The 17,039-nt window shown below is 58.7% G+C and overlaps 6 protein-coding genes across 6 annotated transcripts; 3 read left to right on the top strand and 3 right to left on the bottom strand.

The window, feature by feature from the left end:
- Positions 1–6,665: 6,665 nt before the first annotated feature.
- TRAVEDRAFT_49870 (uncharacterized protein) lies at positions 6,666–8,443 on the bottom strand (the record flags this gene model as incomplete). The annotated part of the gene is made up of 5 exons (XM_008042186.1): positions 6,666–6,718; positions 6,786–7,050; positions 7,118–7,835; positions 7,883–8,021; positions 8,077–8,443. 5 exons carry the CDS (start codon positions 8,441–8,443, stop codon positions 6,666–6,668), a joined length of 1,542 nt encoding a protein of 513 aa, XP_008040377.1.
- Positions 8,444–8,620: 177 nt separating this feature from the next.
- On the top strand, positions 8,621–10,318 carry TRAVEDRAFT_49871 (uncharacterized protein; the record flags this gene model as incomplete). Its single annotated transcript, XM_008042187.1, has 3 exons — positions 8,621–9,189; positions 9,245–9,977; positions 10,043–10,318. The coding sequence occupies 3 exons, from the start codon at positions 8,621–8,623 to the stop codon at positions 10,316–10,318; spliced, it is 1,578 nt and encodes a 525-aa protein (XP_008040378.1).
- A 220-nt stretch (positions 10,319–10,538) lies between these two features.
- TRAVEDRAFT_49872 (uncharacterized protein) lies at positions 10,539–12,218 on the bottom strand (the record flags this gene model as incomplete). The annotated part of the gene is made up of 4 exons (XM_008042188.1): positions 10,539–10,817; positions 10,883–11,606; positions 11,745–11,796; positions 11,858–12,218. 4 exons carry the CDS (start codon positions 12,216–12,218, stop codon positions 10,539–10,541), a joined length of 1,416 nt encoding a protein of 471 aa, XP_008040379.1.
- A 429-nt stretch (positions 12,219–12,647) lies between these two features.
- On the top strand, positions 12,648–13,160 carry TRAVEDRAFT_128299 (uncharacterized protein; the record flags this gene model as incomplete). The annotated part of the gene is made up of 1 exon (XM_008042635.1): positions 12,648–13,160. A coding segment is annotated over one exon (513 nt), but the record flags the coding sequence as incomplete, so codon positions are not given.
- A 297-nt stretch (positions 13,161–13,457) lies between these two features.
- TRAVEDRAFT_127096 (TLD-domain-containing protein) lies at positions 13,458–14,536 on the top strand (the record flags this gene model as incomplete). Its single annotated transcript, XM_008042636.1, has 4 exons — positions 13,458–13,871; positions 13,930–14,153; positions 14,217–14,324; positions 14,377–14,536. 4 exons carry the CDS (start codon positions 13,458–13,460, stop codon positions 14,534–14,536), a joined length of 906 nt encoding a protein of 301 aa, XP_008040827.1.
- Positions 14,537–15,100: 564 nt separating this feature from the next.
- TRAVEDRAFT_127816 (fungal hydrophobin) lies at positions 15,101–15,522 on the bottom strand (the record flags this gene model as incomplete). Its single annotated transcript, XM_008042637.1, has 3 exons — positions 15,101–15,142; positions 15,201–15,362; positions 15,421–15,522. 3 exons carry the CDS (start codon positions 15,520–15,522, stop codon positions 15,101–15,103), a joined length of 306 nt encoding a protein of 101 aa, XP_008040828.1.
- Positions 15,523–17,039: the final 1,517 nt, after the last annotated feature.

The raw sequence follows: 17,039 nt of genomic DNA on the forward strand, positions 1-17,039 counted from the left end.
ATGCGTATACCTGGCGTGTCCGCGCTGACGATGGCCGTGCTGCAGTGCGAGGGATGTGAGAGGCATCACGACGCAGAGGAGGACTGACCTGCGGCCCTCGCGGGCGTGTCCGTACGACGTACATAGCGAAACCATGGCGAGGCGGCCGCGGGGCGTCGGAGTCGGAGGATAGGTGCGGGTGCATCGAGCACGGCACTCCGGTACGCAGGTGCGTCGCGCACGGAGGACAACGAGGGAAGGAGAAAGAGCGTTGCGCGTCGTGTGTGTGCGCGCGCGGGTATATATACGATCGCACCGCCGCACGTCGTACGGGTCTCGACCGGCTCGCGCAAGCTTGGCCGCAACTATGCGGGCAAACGTCAGCACCGCGGCCTCGGAACTCGCCCCATCTCCGCCCGCCCGCCGTGCTGACCTTCGCCTCGCCTCGCCGAGCGGGTTGCGTGGGGCGACGGTCTCCCTTCCGAAGGCTGGGGCGCCGGCCTGGGACGCCGTGGCGTGATCGTACTCGACGAATGGAGGGTCGAGGGAGGTGTAGAACGAGGCGTGCATATTTCCGGAGGTGAGAATACCGCGGACCAACGGGGTGCGATCCGGGCGCACTCGGGGTGAGTGCATCCGCCAATGCGAAACAGGGCGTGCCCGCTGATGTCGTACTCGATCCAGGGACAGCTTTTGCGACGGCGCGCCGGTGCGCAAGGCTTGCACCGCCGTACATCGAAGGTGCCGTCTCCACCGTTGGTGAGCCGGCGCCCAAGTGCCTGTAGATACTACCACGCACAATAAACTAGTTCCGCGCACATGCCACCATGTTCGTACCGTATGCGAGTGCCCAGTAAATCGGCGCGTAGACTCGGATGTGAACCTGCCGAGGTCTGTGCCATTTCCGATCGAGAGGAAGGTGCAGATGCGAGGGCCGAGGTTCAGTGCTATCTTTTTGCTCAGACAAGAGCGTACATCATCTGTGTCGCATGCGGATCTTCGGGCGGCCGCCAAAATATGCGAGTTCGTAAGTGGACAACCGTCGGGGCCACTCGAGTGAGCACGAACAGGTAAACTAGTCTACTAGGAGCCCCGACACATCGTCTTCATGTATGTACTATGCTGGGCCACTCGACCGTGAACATTGCACTCCCTCGAATACATCCTTTCACCCCGACCGTTGATTCCCCCGTCGTCTTCCCGATTTCAGGGTGCGCACCGCCGTGACAGCAAGCAACAGGCGGCGGGGCAACACGATCGCTTCGGCCGTCATCGAAGTCCTGGGGTTTCTGCCTTCTTTGCGGCCCTGCGTGTTTCGGGTGCATTCATCGTCGCCTGAGGAGTTCTTGATCGAGCTAGGCAATCTGTGTCGCCAGGAACTGCGAATATGCGGCCCCTAGGCCGCTAGGGCAACAGCGAGCCTGACGGGTCCCTGTACACCCGAGATGGCCTGCAGGATGTCTGGGCAGTTAGTGGCCTGCTACCGCTGGTGGAAAAGGGCACTTACTAACCAGTGACAACGCGAGCTCCATGCCGCACGCGCGCGGCGTGCTGCTGGAGTGTAGGAACGGCGTGCAATGGGTCGGAATGTTGTCACGGTCCGTTCGCGTCCGATTCAAAAGCTCACGCGTACCTGCTCATTTCGCGCAGTGAGCCGTTCTGCACCAGTGTGCAGATCGTCAGGGACCATTGCTTTGCGAGGCCCGGGGTAGGTCGATGATTGGCCTGCCCGATGAGCGCTGCAAGACAGCGCAGTCGGGGGCAAAAATACTCGCACGAGAAGCTTCTTCATTGGGGAATCGAGCTTGCAGCACACTCGGAATGAGATTGGTCCTGGACGCCGATATCCCGGCTGTCAAATCGGATCTCAGGGACGGACCATGCTCGAGCATCGGGAATGCAATGATCAGGCTCGCGTCGAGCCCTGCGAAGGAGTACAGTGTGTGTGTAGTAGATAGCTAGTGAAGAATTGGGTTGCTGAGGGCTATCGAGAGGGTCAACGATCATACAATTCGACCGGAGTTACGTGGACTCGGAGACACCTACCATACATTCTGGGCAAAAGAACGAGTGCGCATGCACAAGGCCCGGGGCAAGATTTGCCTCGACTCGATCGATCACGAGCCAACGCAGGGGTACACGGCAGCTGTGAGGGTCTTCTCCAGAAGTCTGGTACCTGCGGTAGCAGAACTCCCGCCGCCGCCCGCCCTGTATGAAGTGCTTCTGAATTTGGGGCTGCGGTCGAATAGCGTGAGCCTGGCGGCGGTCCGCGGCGGCGAAGCTAGTGTGCGCCTGACGGCCGGCTTCTGGACTTCTTGTGCATGAGTACGGTCTGCCATCGATCGAGCTGGGCGGGCTTCTCGTCGATGAGGCAGTGTGGTGTCCGTCGAGACGGGTGTCCGAGTGCGAGGCATCTGGGTACAGTGTCGATCAAGTCGGACGGTCTCAGGCGTAGAAGAGTGTCGCATTGCATCACAAAATATTAGCTATCGTATTTTTACGTCGAGCTGAAGTGGCAGAGAGCATCGTGGGGGAGGGTGCGCACGTTGTCGTGGACGTGCAGGACAGAGCTGCGGCCGCCCGCGCCAAGTCCGCCCGCGCGCGGCGCTTCGAACCGCACCACATGCCATATCGGGCACAGATGTAGACAGATCGACTCGGGCTGCATCCTCGACCCGACTTTCGTTCCGCGCGACACTTGGACGATGCGGTTTAGACTGAATCTCCACATCTACCAGGCAAGCAAATGCTCGGGTCGTCCAGGTCTGCCTGCAGGCGGAATGTCCGGAGCAGTGTGGGAGCCTAGGCGGTGCAGTAATGTATTTCAGGGTGTGCAGTACGTACTTACTCGTGGCGGCGGCGGAAATTGTAGCTGCAGCAGTGGGGCCCGGCGCGGAGGTAGAATATTGAGTAATCGCGTAGATATGGAGTTGCGAGAGGCGGTAGATAGATTTTGAAAGTTCTAGACATGACCGGGCGGGGAAAATGGCCAGGTCGAGCAGGCAATCTGCACGGCCTCGCCATATTCCATGGCCGATCCTGTCTATACGCCTGTTTTGCAGGTGAGCAGGAAAGATCCGGCCGTAAGCATGAATATTGTGCACAGCGCGTGAGCGGCATTGCGGCGGCGATAATCTGTTAGGCGAGGCGGCGAAAGTCTGAAACCCTAAGATTGAATATGGAAGCCAGGATAGTTGTGAGGCCTATTGTCCACCCTAAGCGAGCCCTGATAGATGGCATTGGCGGTGTTGCTGCATACGTGGAACTACTGACAAATTTGGCACTACCGTACATTCTGAGCGGCGAGCGGCATCGTGTCAGCCGTGACCCCCTTCTGTTCTTGGCAACCCACCACCGCCCGTCCCTTCATCCCACTTGGGTCTCAACCCTCAACCCCGCCTTCCTCCTCCGCTGTCCATGCTCCGCATCATGGTCGCCGCACAGTGGCTGCACAACTCGCCCTCCGCCGCCATCTCTCAGGCTGGTGCAACGCCACATCGATGCAAGGTCGCGCACGGCAGCACCTATCGCTAGGTGAGCATGGCTGTATGAGCGCGAGACAGCAATCAAGCTGAGTGATGAGTCCCTCCCAGCAGCCACAAGCACAAGATCAGCCATATTGACCAGCACGAGCACCAGAAGCCTCGAGCCCGACAAGAGCGACAGCAAAGCCGAGACAGCGAGTGCAAGATATCCCGAGCCGCTCCACGCAGAAGACACTTGGACAGGCCGGGGGTGTGCGAAGGACGTGGGTCATCGGCCCTGCACTCGGTCGTGCGGGCGTGGGTATCGACATCACCAGGTGAGCAGGCCTATGGACTTGGTGACGAGATAGCTCGCTGACATGCCGATTATCCGGCAGAAGCGGGCCCCAAGATCCTAGAGGTTCGCACCGGAGAGACATTCTGGAGGTCCGAGTTCATCACACGTGCGTGCTAGAGGGGCAAGGTTTCGTGTCGCAAGGGGCACAAGTTGGCAGGTATGTCTCCTCGCCGCAGCAAACTCGTGCAGATGTCTGAGAACTTATAGGTTCCCAGATCCCAAAAGCACCAGCAGCAAGGAGATACTCGTGAAGACTCGAGCAGAGCCAACCAAACGACGGAAGATCGCGCATAGCGTGCATGGGAGCCTAGAGCAGAAGACGGTGGCGGCGCAGAACACGCGAGCCACGCAGTGCGCGCGAATGCCGGTACCTTTTCCCTCTTGCACCCACCTTCCCGATCCGCCCTGCCCGGCCTGCTCGACGTCTCTTTCCACGCTCGAGGGCTCTTCGACGGCACTTGACCCACTGGCGCCGTGGCGACTCCCCTTGTACCACACACGTGGTATCCTCGACGTCCCCTGCCTAAGACGTCATCCGGGGCGCGGAAGTACGTGTGTGGTACGCTGTCGAGGTGAAAACACGCTCCCAGACGTCTCACAACGCTGCGGGGCACTCACCTAGCTGTGCGGCACGGCTGCGTCGACTGTCTGCACGGCTATTTGGCGACTCCGCGAGAGCCTATCAGGGTAAGCTTGCGCGTTGTATTATCGAAATTGAAACTCACACGTTCTGCGATAGCTGCAGGCGACACGGGCGCATCTGTGCGTGCCTGTTGCAGCTGCGGAGGCTCGAAGGCACGGCAGGGCCTGCTCATGCACAGGGAAGATCAGCACACTCGGAATGCGTCAGTACGCACCGAGTACGTCGTCGGTAGATGGCCCGAGGCCGCCAGCAAGATCTTCGAGGCCACAAGACGTCGCGAGGGGAGAACAGCGTAAGAACGAGCGGGAGAGAGCGAGTCGGTGGTGGCGGTGTGGAGGCAAGAGGCGCCATTGGACTTGGCGAGTTGTGGGCGTGGCGTGGGCGTCTAAACGACCGCGCTGCTTGTCTCGTCTCCCCACGACCGCGCGGCGGGATCTGCGGTACGTTCTGTGCCGCGCACCCGCAAAGGTACTTGCTGATCCTGGTTACGGCATAGGATGCGCATCTCGAGCATCTGAGTACATTCGGGAGCCGCTCGAGTCTGCCTGGCCGGCCGGCCAGTTTTGTTGGCTCTCCCCTGCCCCCTTGTCTCGTCCACTCGGGTTCGCGATGATACGACGACTCGTGTGCCTTCTCACGCACACGATACGACTTTTGGCATACCATATACGTAATCTGGGCGCTGAACGGCTTTTGCAAACGGCCGGCCGGCCGATTCGACTCCAACAGACTGTCCCCGGGCTCTCAGTGTTCCCCTCCCGATTCCGAGACGACGACGCGCAGCAATGGTGTCTTACATGTTTCTCTTGGGACTGTACGACATTCGGCACATGGCTCGGGCCATTTCGGCACCTCCGAGGTGCTCGGCTGTGGACTTGGCTTCTGCAGCCAGTTCTTGAGGTCCCGCCGCTCTCGATCTCGATTCTGGGCGCCCGGGTCGACGCAGCTGCGATTGGACGGCCTGATGGATAATAGAAGACTCTTGGCGTGCCTTGTTTGCGATTTGGACGCGCCAGGAGCTTTGTGAGCGAGGGCAAGCCGGACATCGTCGGCTCTAGGCACTCCGCCTCTCCCCTCTCGATATCACAACGGCACGGCGCGGCGGCCACCTCCGAACGCACCCGACGGCTCGAGACGACCCTCAGCTACCTACGCGTGCGATTTTGGCGCTCTTGGACTCCTACGACGTGCGGGAGCTCTGGACTCGGCTGTACCAGGGACTTCTGCGCCGCTATCCCTTCCCCTGTCAATTCCGCAACGACACGGCGACTCCGGCGACTCCATCCAAATTTCAGCGGATGGCACGACTTGGCGCTATCGCCACGCGCAATTTTAGCGTGCCAGGATGCCTACGACGCGCTCGAGTGCTGGCTTGACTCCCACCGCCAGCTCCGGGCCGCTACTCTTCCCTCGCGATTTCTCGACAGCGCGGCCGCGTCTAATCGCATTCCATGGCACAGCAAGACTCTGCGCTACGTGCACGCGCAGTTTCGACGCGCCAGAACGCATGCTCGAGGCCCGAGGGAGTGGACTCTGCTTCCACGGCGGCTCCCTGGTCTGTCGACGAATCCTACGAGACTCTGCGACAACGCAGCGCGTCTCCGGCGCGTACATAGTGCTGGGGTATATTACGATAAAGCGCCATTTACAGCGCGCAATTTCGGTGTCCGTAGCGTGCTCGGGAGGTGTCCGAGTCCCGAGACTTGTCCCCCTTCTCCTGTCCGTAGATTCTGTCGCCCCGGCTCGAGACTTGGATCCTGTGCTGTACTAGTATGATAGAGCAGAATGCGAGTGGACTTGGACGTCTCGAGTGTGTGTTTCAGGCTTGTGATGAAGTGCTCCCTCCCCCTCCCCCTCCCCGTCCCCCAATATCCCCCAGAGCCCACTATCCCCCAGAATCCTGTCTGAGTCTTTGATTCTCGCCGCGGCCGTCGTCCTCACATGTGCATTTCCCGCCGGTCCGTCCGCGCATGTCTCCCGGTCCGCCCTCGCGAAGACGCCAGCCAAGTCCCGACACTTCAACTCTGCACCGCCACCACAACGCCCACAGAGCACACATTCGAGACCGGCCATGTGTACGACACGAAATATATTGCTCCGAGTGTACACGTAGTCCCTACTGCCCGCCCGCCCTCTGCCGCCGCCGTTCCAGGAAGAAAAAGGGAATTGCAGAGAGAAGTGCGACTGTCCCAGACACTACTTATCTGCGCAACGTCGCAGCCTAGCGGACGTGGCGCCAGCATTCCTTGGAATAATCATACGGCTTCAGCGAATCTAGCGCAAACCCACGTACGTTAGCCTGTGCATAGAGCGAAAGACGCGATGGCAGCGAAGCACGTACGCAGACTGGCCCAGTCGTGGCTCCGCAGCAGCCACTCCCAGTCCTCACATCCGAAATCCTCCACTGTCCGGAAGCCCACCTTCTCTTCGTCCCATATAGGTCCGTAGGCGGCTTCACCCTTCGCCGGGTCGCGTTCGAGACTGCTTATGCAAGAACCGTACCCGACGAGTTTGAGGGAGGGCGGGGGATCCTTCAGCAGCAGCTCGCACAAGTCAAATTTGTGCACAAGGACATGGAAATAGGCCAGCGACAGGCGTCGCTTGAGCTGCGGAGACCGAACAAATAGGCTCAGAGAGGTAGCACCAGCGGGAGGAATCGGAACGGCTGCTTACCATGGCAATCCAGTCTTCTTTCTGGACAGTGTCGTCGGCAGAGTAGGATGCCCAGCTCAGCAGGAGCGCGGACAGTCCTAGCGGGAGACGCTCGTCCAGCAATCGCAGATGTTCACGCGTGAATGTCGGGACATTGAACATCAGTCCCACGACCGCGAGCTCCGGAAGACCAGCGAAGATATCCAGGAATCGAGTGTAGATGTCCAAATCCTCGAGCGGGCTGTCGAGCCTGAGGTCGAGCCGTCGCATGCCAGACTTGTTCCTGAAGAACGCGGGAAGCGCGTCAGGATTGACGTTGGCCACCTCTGACGCGCAGATGAACTTGAACGACGTGAGGTACGGGAGAGCGTCCGGCGCGGCCTGCAACGCGGAGAGAGCTTGTGCCCCGCCGGTGGCGCTTACAGTCAAGATATTGAGCGTCCGCAACTGCGCGCAGGTTCGAAAGACGACCTCCAGTTTCCCAAGGTTCTCCGCGCGTTGCAAAGAGAGCTCGTATAGCCCAGAGAGCACGCGCAGCGGGGTGTCCCATACTGCATCCCCCAGTACTCGGAGGTGGAGGACGGTGGTGGGCACGTGCTGGACGCTGGTCATGACAAACGGGTCGGGCTCCGGCTCTCCGTAATGGAACAGGTCGCAGAGATTCCCTGCTAGTGAGAGAGCTTGCAGGCCCGTGAACTGCGCGAGGTACTCCGGAGCTCCGCCATGGTTGTGCATGGAGCTGGAAAGGTGTCAGCCGGCCAGGAATGCGACATCAAATTAACGTACCCAATAGTTAATTCATTGAGTGATGTCCCACACGTCTTTACTAGCGCATCAAATACTGCAAGTGTCAGTGCCGGTGAGATGCCATGCCACTGGAATGACCGCAGATGGGGAAGCGCTTGTAGTGCGTGGATCATCAGTGCTTTGAAGAAACGGTCAGGTTCAAGCAACTAAACGTATACAAAAGGATGGCTTACTGTTGTCCAGCTGTGTCTCTTCTCCCCACTCGCAGTATGCTCGCACGTGGACTGCCTTGACGATCCGTGCGAACTGTGCGTCCCGTGCGATATACCGCAGCATGTCCTTGTTCCTGACAGCGCGTCGTTCCGCGAGCTGGACGTCGTTGTAGAGAATGTGTTCATCATCTTCCTCCACTTTCCATACACCGACACGTATTATTATGCGATGGAAGACGAGAGGGCGCGCAAGGTCACGAAACAGTCCCGAGACCGAAAGACAACTCCGTAGGTCGGCGCTCTCCAGGCTTTTCACGATGGCAGCCCAGAGCTCTGTGGGAAGAACAGAGAAGTCATATGCGAGTTTCTGGCTTGTCGCCATAGCCATCCAGATTGGGCTCGCGAGTAATCCGCTCACAGCTGTGTGGCAGGACGAAAGGAGAGCCTGACGGCCATTGGAGTGAACGAGGTTCGGGATCAGTAACTGGTGCCGGCGGCCCGGCCGATACACGTCTTGGCTTTGTGGGCGAACTGGAGTGGCTCTTGCAGCTCTCAACCCGCGCTCATGCTCATGTCCAAACTCGAGCCCACACCCTGCGACTACTCTCGTCTGCCTCCAGAGCTATGGGGCCTTGTCATTGAGCGAATGCTAAGGACGGACCAACGGAGCTGTCTCTCGGTCTCGGCAGCGTTCCGTGCATTGGCGCGCCCCCTTGTCTTCTCCCGCATAGTCATTCACGTCGGATTATGGCGTACACAAGAGCTGAATTGGCACGGACACACCGAATCCGAGCTCCAGCTTATCAAATGGCGGAACATCGCAGCTACAGAGATACTGCAATACATCGCACGCGACGCGCAGTTTGCGTGGTTGGTGAAGACGCTGTCCGTCCTCACCTATCAGCGGGGCCCCGATGGACAGAGCGACCCGGATTTTACTGGTAGCTTTCTCGCTGCTTTGTATGATATTGTGACGTCTGATCACATCCCGCAAGCTCACATAGTTGGCGCACTGGAATCTCTTCCGCACCTTCGGTCTTTCCAATGGTACGGCTTCAGACCTCCTCTCTCATCCTCAATCCTCGATACGCTAGTGAGAACCACCGGATCGTCGCTCACTGAACTAGACATCTCGTCAGTCTTTTCTTCTCCGACTCTACATCATTATCAGCTACTAATGTTGTTCTAGTGGCGTCGTCGGGCTGATGGAGGACGCGTCGCCGTATCTAGCGCAGTTCAAGAACCTCCAAACGCTATCGTTGGCAGGCAACTCCAACCACTTTCCCATATCTACCGGGTACGGGGGAGACTCCGAGGCCATACTTACAACCTGTGCTCAACACGTGCCTGACAACCTCCGCCACCTTTCCTTATGGCGGGACGCGGTCTGGGCGACCCCGTTACGCGCTTTTTCTGGGCTGCACGAGCTGTCCGTGATGAACCCGCGCAGCCTGGACAGGCTCGGTGTTCTCTTCGCGCGCTGCACGCAGCTACGATCTCTTGCCATAACAGCCGGCGGCGCTAATTGCGAGTCGGAGGTGCTCGCGGTGCTGCAAGCAGCACCGGACGCGCTCCCGCATCTCACGATGTTCAAGCTCGTCCTCTGGGGGGAAGCGTTTGTCACCGACCCGAGCGCGTTCATCGCGTTCTTCCAAAATAAGAAGGGCATGCGACAGCTCGATCTAAGCCTCAACTACTCGTTTGCTCTCGATGACATGGACACGTATACGCGGTTCCTCGACGTGTTTGCACGCCTTCCGCAGCTTGAGGTTGTGGGACTAGAGCTGCAGGGCGAAGGGTTCTATAGCGAACATATGCGGCTGCTTGACGAGCGGCTCCCGCTTGGCCTCACGGGGCTACTCTTGAAATGGTCCTTCCCTTCTGTCGAAGCCACCCTCGTTGAGCAGAATTGGGCCAACATGGTACGTGGGACATCCTGTTCTCGCCTCCTATTATGTTGATCGCCCCGGACCCCTCATTGCTTTAGCTGAAGAAACGACCTTCGCTGCGCTACTTCCACGTCCTCGACCGCGTGCAGAATTTGGACCTACGCGACCAGCTGCTGCAGGACCACTGGTGGGATTTGAGGCTCGTGGGGTATGGCGCGCAGATTCGTAGCATCGAGCGCGACCAGGCAACCGGCGAGTCGGTGTATGGGCCGCCGTGGTCGGATGCGGCGATTGCTTTTGAGCTCGCGGAGGACTTTGGGTGCAAAGACTGGGTCTGGCTGCTGCAGTACCATGATTGGGACAAGTTGAGATGATCGCGCACGGCACGCGCGCATGCTGGTTTGCATTGCTCCCCTTTGTAGTTGTGACTGATGTCTTGTAAAGGCTAGTTTGTATAGCACTCACTTGGAGTTGGTCCAATGGTCTTTCCCTTGTTTGTGTCCCTTTCCGAACTGTTCAACTCCAGCAGAAGAGCATGCAGACTATTGTCAGATACACAATCACATGGCATTTTACACAATGGGGCTCAAGCCGTCACGATAACCCGTCCCAGTCGTGGTACTGCAGTAGCCATGCCCAGTCCTCGCACCCGAAATCCTCCGCAGTCCCGAAGTTGACGGTCTCCTCCTTCCAGTGTGGCCCGTACACCGACTCGTCGGTCGCGTGAACGCTGCGTTCGATGTTGGCCATGTGTGCACCATACCCGACAAGCTCGAGCGCGGGCAGCCGGGCTTGGAGCAACGTGTCCCGTAGGTTCAGACTATCCACGTAGTCGAGGACGTGGAAGTACCCAAGCGAGGGCCGTCGCTTGAGCTACTCAAAAAGGGCGGTTAGCTGGGAACGACTTTCTGCGGCGCTAGTACACTAGTGATACACACCATCACGATCCAGTCCGCCACCATTACATCGTCGTCGACAGGAATGAAGGCCCAGGTAAGGAGCAGCGCAGAGAGACCACGGGGGAGCCGCGCGTCCAGCAATTTCAGATGCTCTTGTGAAAAGTGGCTGCCCGCGAGCGTCAGCCCGACGACCTCGAGCTTCGCAAGGCCCGCAAATATGTCCAGGAAGCGCGTGTAGTGGACCACACCACGGAAACACTCGTTGAACCTGAGGTCGAGCCGCCGCATCGCCGGCCTGTTCCCGAGGAACGCGGAGAACGGACCCGAATCGATAATGCCCGAATCGCCGGTGCAGACGAACTTGAACGAGGTCAGGTGCGGGAGTGTGTTTGAAGGGGCAGCCTCGAGCACCGCGAGCACCTGTGGAACGCACGATGGACTGGCGATCATGATGTTGAGCGAACGCAGCTGCCGACACTGCGCGAAGACTACGTCGAGCCGGTCGAGGCTGCAGGGGTTGTACATAGACAGTTCTTGTAGCCCGGAGAGCACGCGCAGTGGCGTGTCCCATACCGCGTCTTGCCACACGGAGAGGCGGAGAAGTGTATTGGGCGTATGCTGCGCGCAGGTCCTGATTATCAATTCGTATTCTGATCGAGTATAGATGGGTAAATGGCGGCGGTCCCCCGCCACGCAGAGCGTTTGGAGGTTCCTGAACTGCCCAAAGTACCGTGATGCATCCTCATCTGAATCGAGTATGTCACTATGAAGACGTCAGCGACCATATATGTAGCATATATATGGAAGACCCCACCAGATACTTAGCTCTGTGAGCGTCGATCTGCACTTTTTGGCTATGGTATCCAAGACTGAGCACGGGAGAGGTGGCCGGGATCCGTACCACTGGAACGATTGAAGGTGCGGAAACGATTCTAGTGCGTTGATAAGGTGCTCTTTCAAAAAATAATGGTGAGATACCACGTCAGCCCATTTGTATAGTGAATGCAGGCCTACGGATATCGTCTGCGTCACACCATTTCATCGCGTCGTGGGCGCGGACGGAAATCGTCCTGACAGACCGCGCAAATCGAGCGTCGCGCGCGACGTGCTGCAACAGCTCTGTGTTTGAGGTGCACCGCTGTTCCATGAGGCGCAGATCCTGCAAGGAAAACCCAACATCCCTTTCCCGCGCCTTCCACATCCCGTAGTGGATGATTATGCGGGAGAAGATGAGGGGGTGCGCCAGGCCACGGAACGCTGTCGAGACCGAGAGGCAGCTCCGTTGGTCCGTCCTCGGCAGACACTCTAGGACGAGTCCCCAGATCTCTGGAGGCAAGCTCGAGTAGTTGCAGGATGAAGGGATGTGTTCCGACATGATTGTAAGAGGCAAGGTGCGCAAACTCGAAAAGGCACATGGCACGGCCCGGGATAGACGCGCTTACTCGTTGACTTAAATGCAGAGTCTCTATGATTTGTCCAGATGCAGTTTATGTTATGTTATATCCACTAGAATGTATATACTTTTGTAATAGGGCTGCAGATATATTTATTGCACTCGTATGAGAGATGAAATTGGACAAAGCGCGAAGATTGGGGGAAGGAGGATGAGAGGAGCTTGAAGAGTTGCCATAAATGGAAGCGCACTGCGTGCACTGCACCGCTATGTGCCGGCCGCAAGTGCCGGCTCGCGAGAGAGAACGTCCTCGTCCTGTGCGACCATCTGTATCATAGCTTCCAACCACCATGTCCCCCCCTGCATGAACTTTTGTCTTACGAACTCTTAACTGCTTGCGGGCCACACGAAATGGACGGCTCTAGTGCCCAGTCGCCCATCCCAGTGCCCCCACTCATACCGCTTCCCGGACAGCAACCTCCCGGGTTCGCAAACGACAAGGACGACGTCTTCGCGACCTTATTCTCCCCACCGACTCCCAGAGCATCGCCCTCGCGCACTCCAGAGCCTGGTCAGACTCGGCCCGCGCGACACATGCGCACCGAGTCTACAGACTCAGATTTCGGCGCGTTCGTGTCTGTCCCAGCCGCGGAGGATCCACTCCATCCAGGAGAAGAGGCTGCAGATCCTGTCTTCTCGCTGCCCCAGAACCAAGTGTTCTTCGACAGATTTACGGAGGATGCCAAGGCTGCCTCGGAGAGGAACCGGCGGGAGGTACTCGACGAGCTACTCCAGCATGAGAACGATCCTCTCTCGTGGATGCAAGGTGCGAGTGACACGCGTGCGTCGAGGACCCCCACCCCCCAACCAGCCCAGACACAGTCAGGCACGCCTTCGTTTGCGGGGGAGTCCTTGATTGACCTCGACTCTCCGACGGAGGGTCGAATGGCGAAGCCCCTCGTTCCGCCTGTCTCTCATAATGCACCCACAATCGCAAGTTCCGCATCCTCTATATCCCAGTCCATCCCCGAAGATACCCTGTTCGACTTTATCTCTCCTCGAGATGGCGAAAGCGAACGAGATTCGCGCTCCCTGAGACATGCTGCAGCCGCATCGCATGTTCGCTCTCCATCGCTGCCCCCATCGTCTCCAACACGCATATCCCCACCCGAGATCCAACGCACACCCTCATACTTTTCCTCACCCTCGTTCCCATCGCGCATGGTGTCTTCCTTGCTATCCTCCGCAATACGCTCCTCCGCCTCTCGTCCCGCAGTCTCTACACCCAGCCCGAGCGGCTCGCACACCGATGATCTATCTGCATCACGTCTACCGCCCACGGCCTCGGCCGTCGCTTCTCATCTTGCAGGCTTCTCCCGGTCTGCGCCTCACTCGCGCGCCGCGACAGTGTCCGAGGGTCTTCCCGGGGCCGCGCTCGATTCATCGATCACACACGGCTCGCCCTTCGCGTCGCATACATTTGTACCTCCTTCGGGGGCGCCGGGCTTCACGGGCGACCGCAAGTGGAACAAGGGCTTCGAGTTTGACAAGACGCAGGTGGAGCGCAAGAGCGTGCGGCTCAACGGCCGCAGAGAAATGACTGTTCCTGTGCTCACCGTCGAGATCGCGGACATGGTACGCACGCACGCTATACGCACTCCGCTTCCTCAAGACTAAGAATGGACGTGTGCAGATACGACCGTTCTTCCCCGCCCTGGCGCGCCTCCCACGCGCGTGGACGCTGCTCTACAGTCTCGACCAGCATGGGATCTCGCTGAACACGCTGTACACGCGCTGCCAGGACTTCAAGGGCAGTGCGCTCATGATCATCCGCGACGCGAACAATGCGGTGTTTGGCGCGTGGATGGGCGAGGGTATACACCCCTCAAAAGGCGCATACTACGGCAGCGGCGAATCGTAAGTGTATTCGTGCCTGGGCGGATATAGGGCCGCTCTGATTGGCCCTTGCGCGCGCGGCAGGTTCTTGTGGCAACTCTCGGGGGCGGACCGGGTGCGGGTGTTCAAGTGGACGGGCAAGAACGACTACGTCGCGCTCTGCGAGCCCGACTATATCTCCTTCGGCGGCGGGTGCGTTTCCTGATCGCGATATCATCGAGTGCGTGCTGACAGCGGCTTGTAGCGACGGCCACTACGGGCTGTGGCTGGACGAGACGCTCTCGGACGGCTCGTCCGCGCGCTGTCTGACGTTCGACAACGAGCCGCTGTGCTCGCCGGGCAAGCGCCAGGGCGAGACCGTCACGTTCGAGTGCGTTGCGCTCGAGGTCTGGGGGATTGGCTGACAGGAGACGAAGGTTCGCGTTGGCCGAGTCCTGTATCGCTTTCTGTTGCAATCCCCGCTCGCGTGTGTTGTAAACCGCTATCTCGCATCACCGCTCATCGCCCGCTATCTATTCTGATGTAGGACATCAGTCGCTGTCGACTTGGACTTCGTGAGACAAGACCATTGCGTGTAAGGAAACTGAGGATATGCGTGCTCTTAACAATTTGCCACCCGCAGTGAGCAAATTCTTTGACAAAATTTCACGAGATCTTCTGGCCTGCTTCAACAGTCACCGTCTAGTTAGTCAACTCTTCGACATTGATCATAGCGAAAGTTCACCTTCTGGCGTCAGATCTCCGCGTGAGTGCTTTTCTGACCCTCGTCCAGCCAGACAGGGGCGACTACTAACAAGCATGTTTTGGTAGGGAATCTTGCTGGCCGACGAAATTCACTCAGGCAACTCTGCACTCTTGGTCAGTGGAACTCTCAAACATGATTCAATTATCCAGCATTATCCAACCTATACGACTGCCCTCTCTTCCCACATCACCTCTCGCACATCCACTGTCAACGCCGAAGTCGGTCACAGGACGACCGGCGCGCAACCAAGGGAGACCGCGCCGCCCTGCACTCCACGTGTTAGTGACGACTCCCCGAGCTGCAAGACCACAGAGAGCACGTACGACATTGTTGTTCTTGCAGCACACCGGGCTCGCCTTGCAGGAGCCCGCGCCAGCCCCAACGGCGGCGAGCGGCGAGCACTTCAGGCCAATTTTCCCGGTGATGTCCCCGAGTGCGACGCTCCCGAGGGCCGAGAGGAGCGCGGCGCCTGCGGCAGAGTCGGTCTGAACGGGCGCATGCGTTAGCTCCGTCGGGCTCGGTGATGGGGAGAGGGGTACGCACGCTCTCGAGGCTGTCGCAGCACTGCATCGCGCCGGTGTTGCAGCTCTGGGCGGCAGCAAGGAGTGGGAGCGCGAGGGCGAGGGCGGCGACGCGGGCGAACATCTTTAGTTTCGTGAGGTGAGACGGGGACGAAGAGGGTGGGGTTTGGTGGGTTAGTGGGGGTGTGGAGACTGCGAGTGAGAGATGGAGAGAGCTGAGGCGAGTCGTTGACTGCTGGAGGATCGGTGTGCAAGGTACGTTCTTTTATACCCTCGACGGGCGGTCCGTGCATCCTCGCCAACTCGCCTGGTCTTCTTGCGTGTACGTACGCGGCGCGCTGACTCCATTTTAGGCTTCGTGCTTCGGGCGTCGGGTAGCCGCGCGTATCACCCGGACCGCCCGCGAGCATGCCCGTCCCCGCTCCCTTCACCTGCATGCGAGAGGTGCGGGGACAGGGGAAGGGACGGGGTTGGGAGGTTAGATATGGCGCGTCGATGATTGGAGGCGGCTGGTGGTGCGGCCCCGGCGGGCGAGGATGAGGAGTCAGGACCGTGCGTGGTTCGCGGCAACGGTAAATTTTAACGGAATCCAAAGGACATGACCGAACGGATGCTAGTCTGTAAGGCGTCCGGCTACATGTCCGCATAAGAGTCAGTAGTTCGTATTCTGTTGGTTCCTGTGCAGAAAACGCTCAATCTCAATCACACGCACATGTCAGCAGGAAATAGCGTTCTACGACACGTAACTCGCGCCAGGCAGCAAGTCGACTGTGCACACTGTTCCGACTGCTTCCCAAATCGGGAACGAAAGCATACATCAGCTGACATACGATGCAAGATGGCATCGTGTAGGTCATTCTATCATGTCGGGCGCGTTGCCACGCTCATATCAGTCGCATTCTTCAGCGCCGCAGATGATTGTTAGCGCGCGCCGGCGCAAGAGCGGACGGAACAGGCCACCTCAGGGCGTCCAATACTCCTACATCCGTCTTCCATGTCCGACGCGAATGCTGTCAGAGAGACTGCCGCACGGTGAGCAAACCTATCGCTATGCTCGATCGACGCTGACTTCATGCTCTACTGCGACTCCCCACTAGTGCATCCGCATACGAATACGCTCAGCAGATGTTTCCGCTTGCATATGGCCACGCACTTTGGATGCCCTTCTTTGAAGGCGGTGAAGACGGCCAGTCCACACAGATCGGCACGATCGCGGCACTCGGTATGGAGGGATTGAGAGTGCTGGATTCGAGCTACTACGCGCCACCAGAGTGCGGCGACAGTTTACAGATTACTCGCGAAGAGATTTCGGATCAACAGGTGCTTTGGGGTGCAACTATCGCGGGCGATAGGGAAGCCAATTGTGTGAGGTACGTCGTACAGCCGCCTATACGCCGGTCTGGCGCGGGTTGACCATTCACTGCCACCCCCCCCTTTACACATTCAGTAGCTGCGGAGTCTGCCAGTACGATTTCACGCTGTTGAGCAACACCGGCGGTTTTCTGGTGACGTCATATGCGTTGCACGAATTCGTTCAGCCCGCTGCCAGGTCGTCCATGTTACCCTGCGCAGTGGAGCGTCTATTCAGGTATCGTGAAACTAGAGAGTCCGTTGCCGATGCCGGGGACGATTTGATTTTTA

The sequence above is a fragment of the Trametes versicolor genome (genome assembly GCF_000271585.1).
Source record: "Trametes versicolor FP-101664 SS1 unplaced genomic scaffold TRAVEscaffold_8, whole genome shotgun sequence".
Taxonomy (NCBI): domain Eukaryota; kingdom Fungi; phylum Basidiomycota; class Agaricomycetes; order Polyporales; family Polyporaceae; genus Trametes; species Trametes versicolor.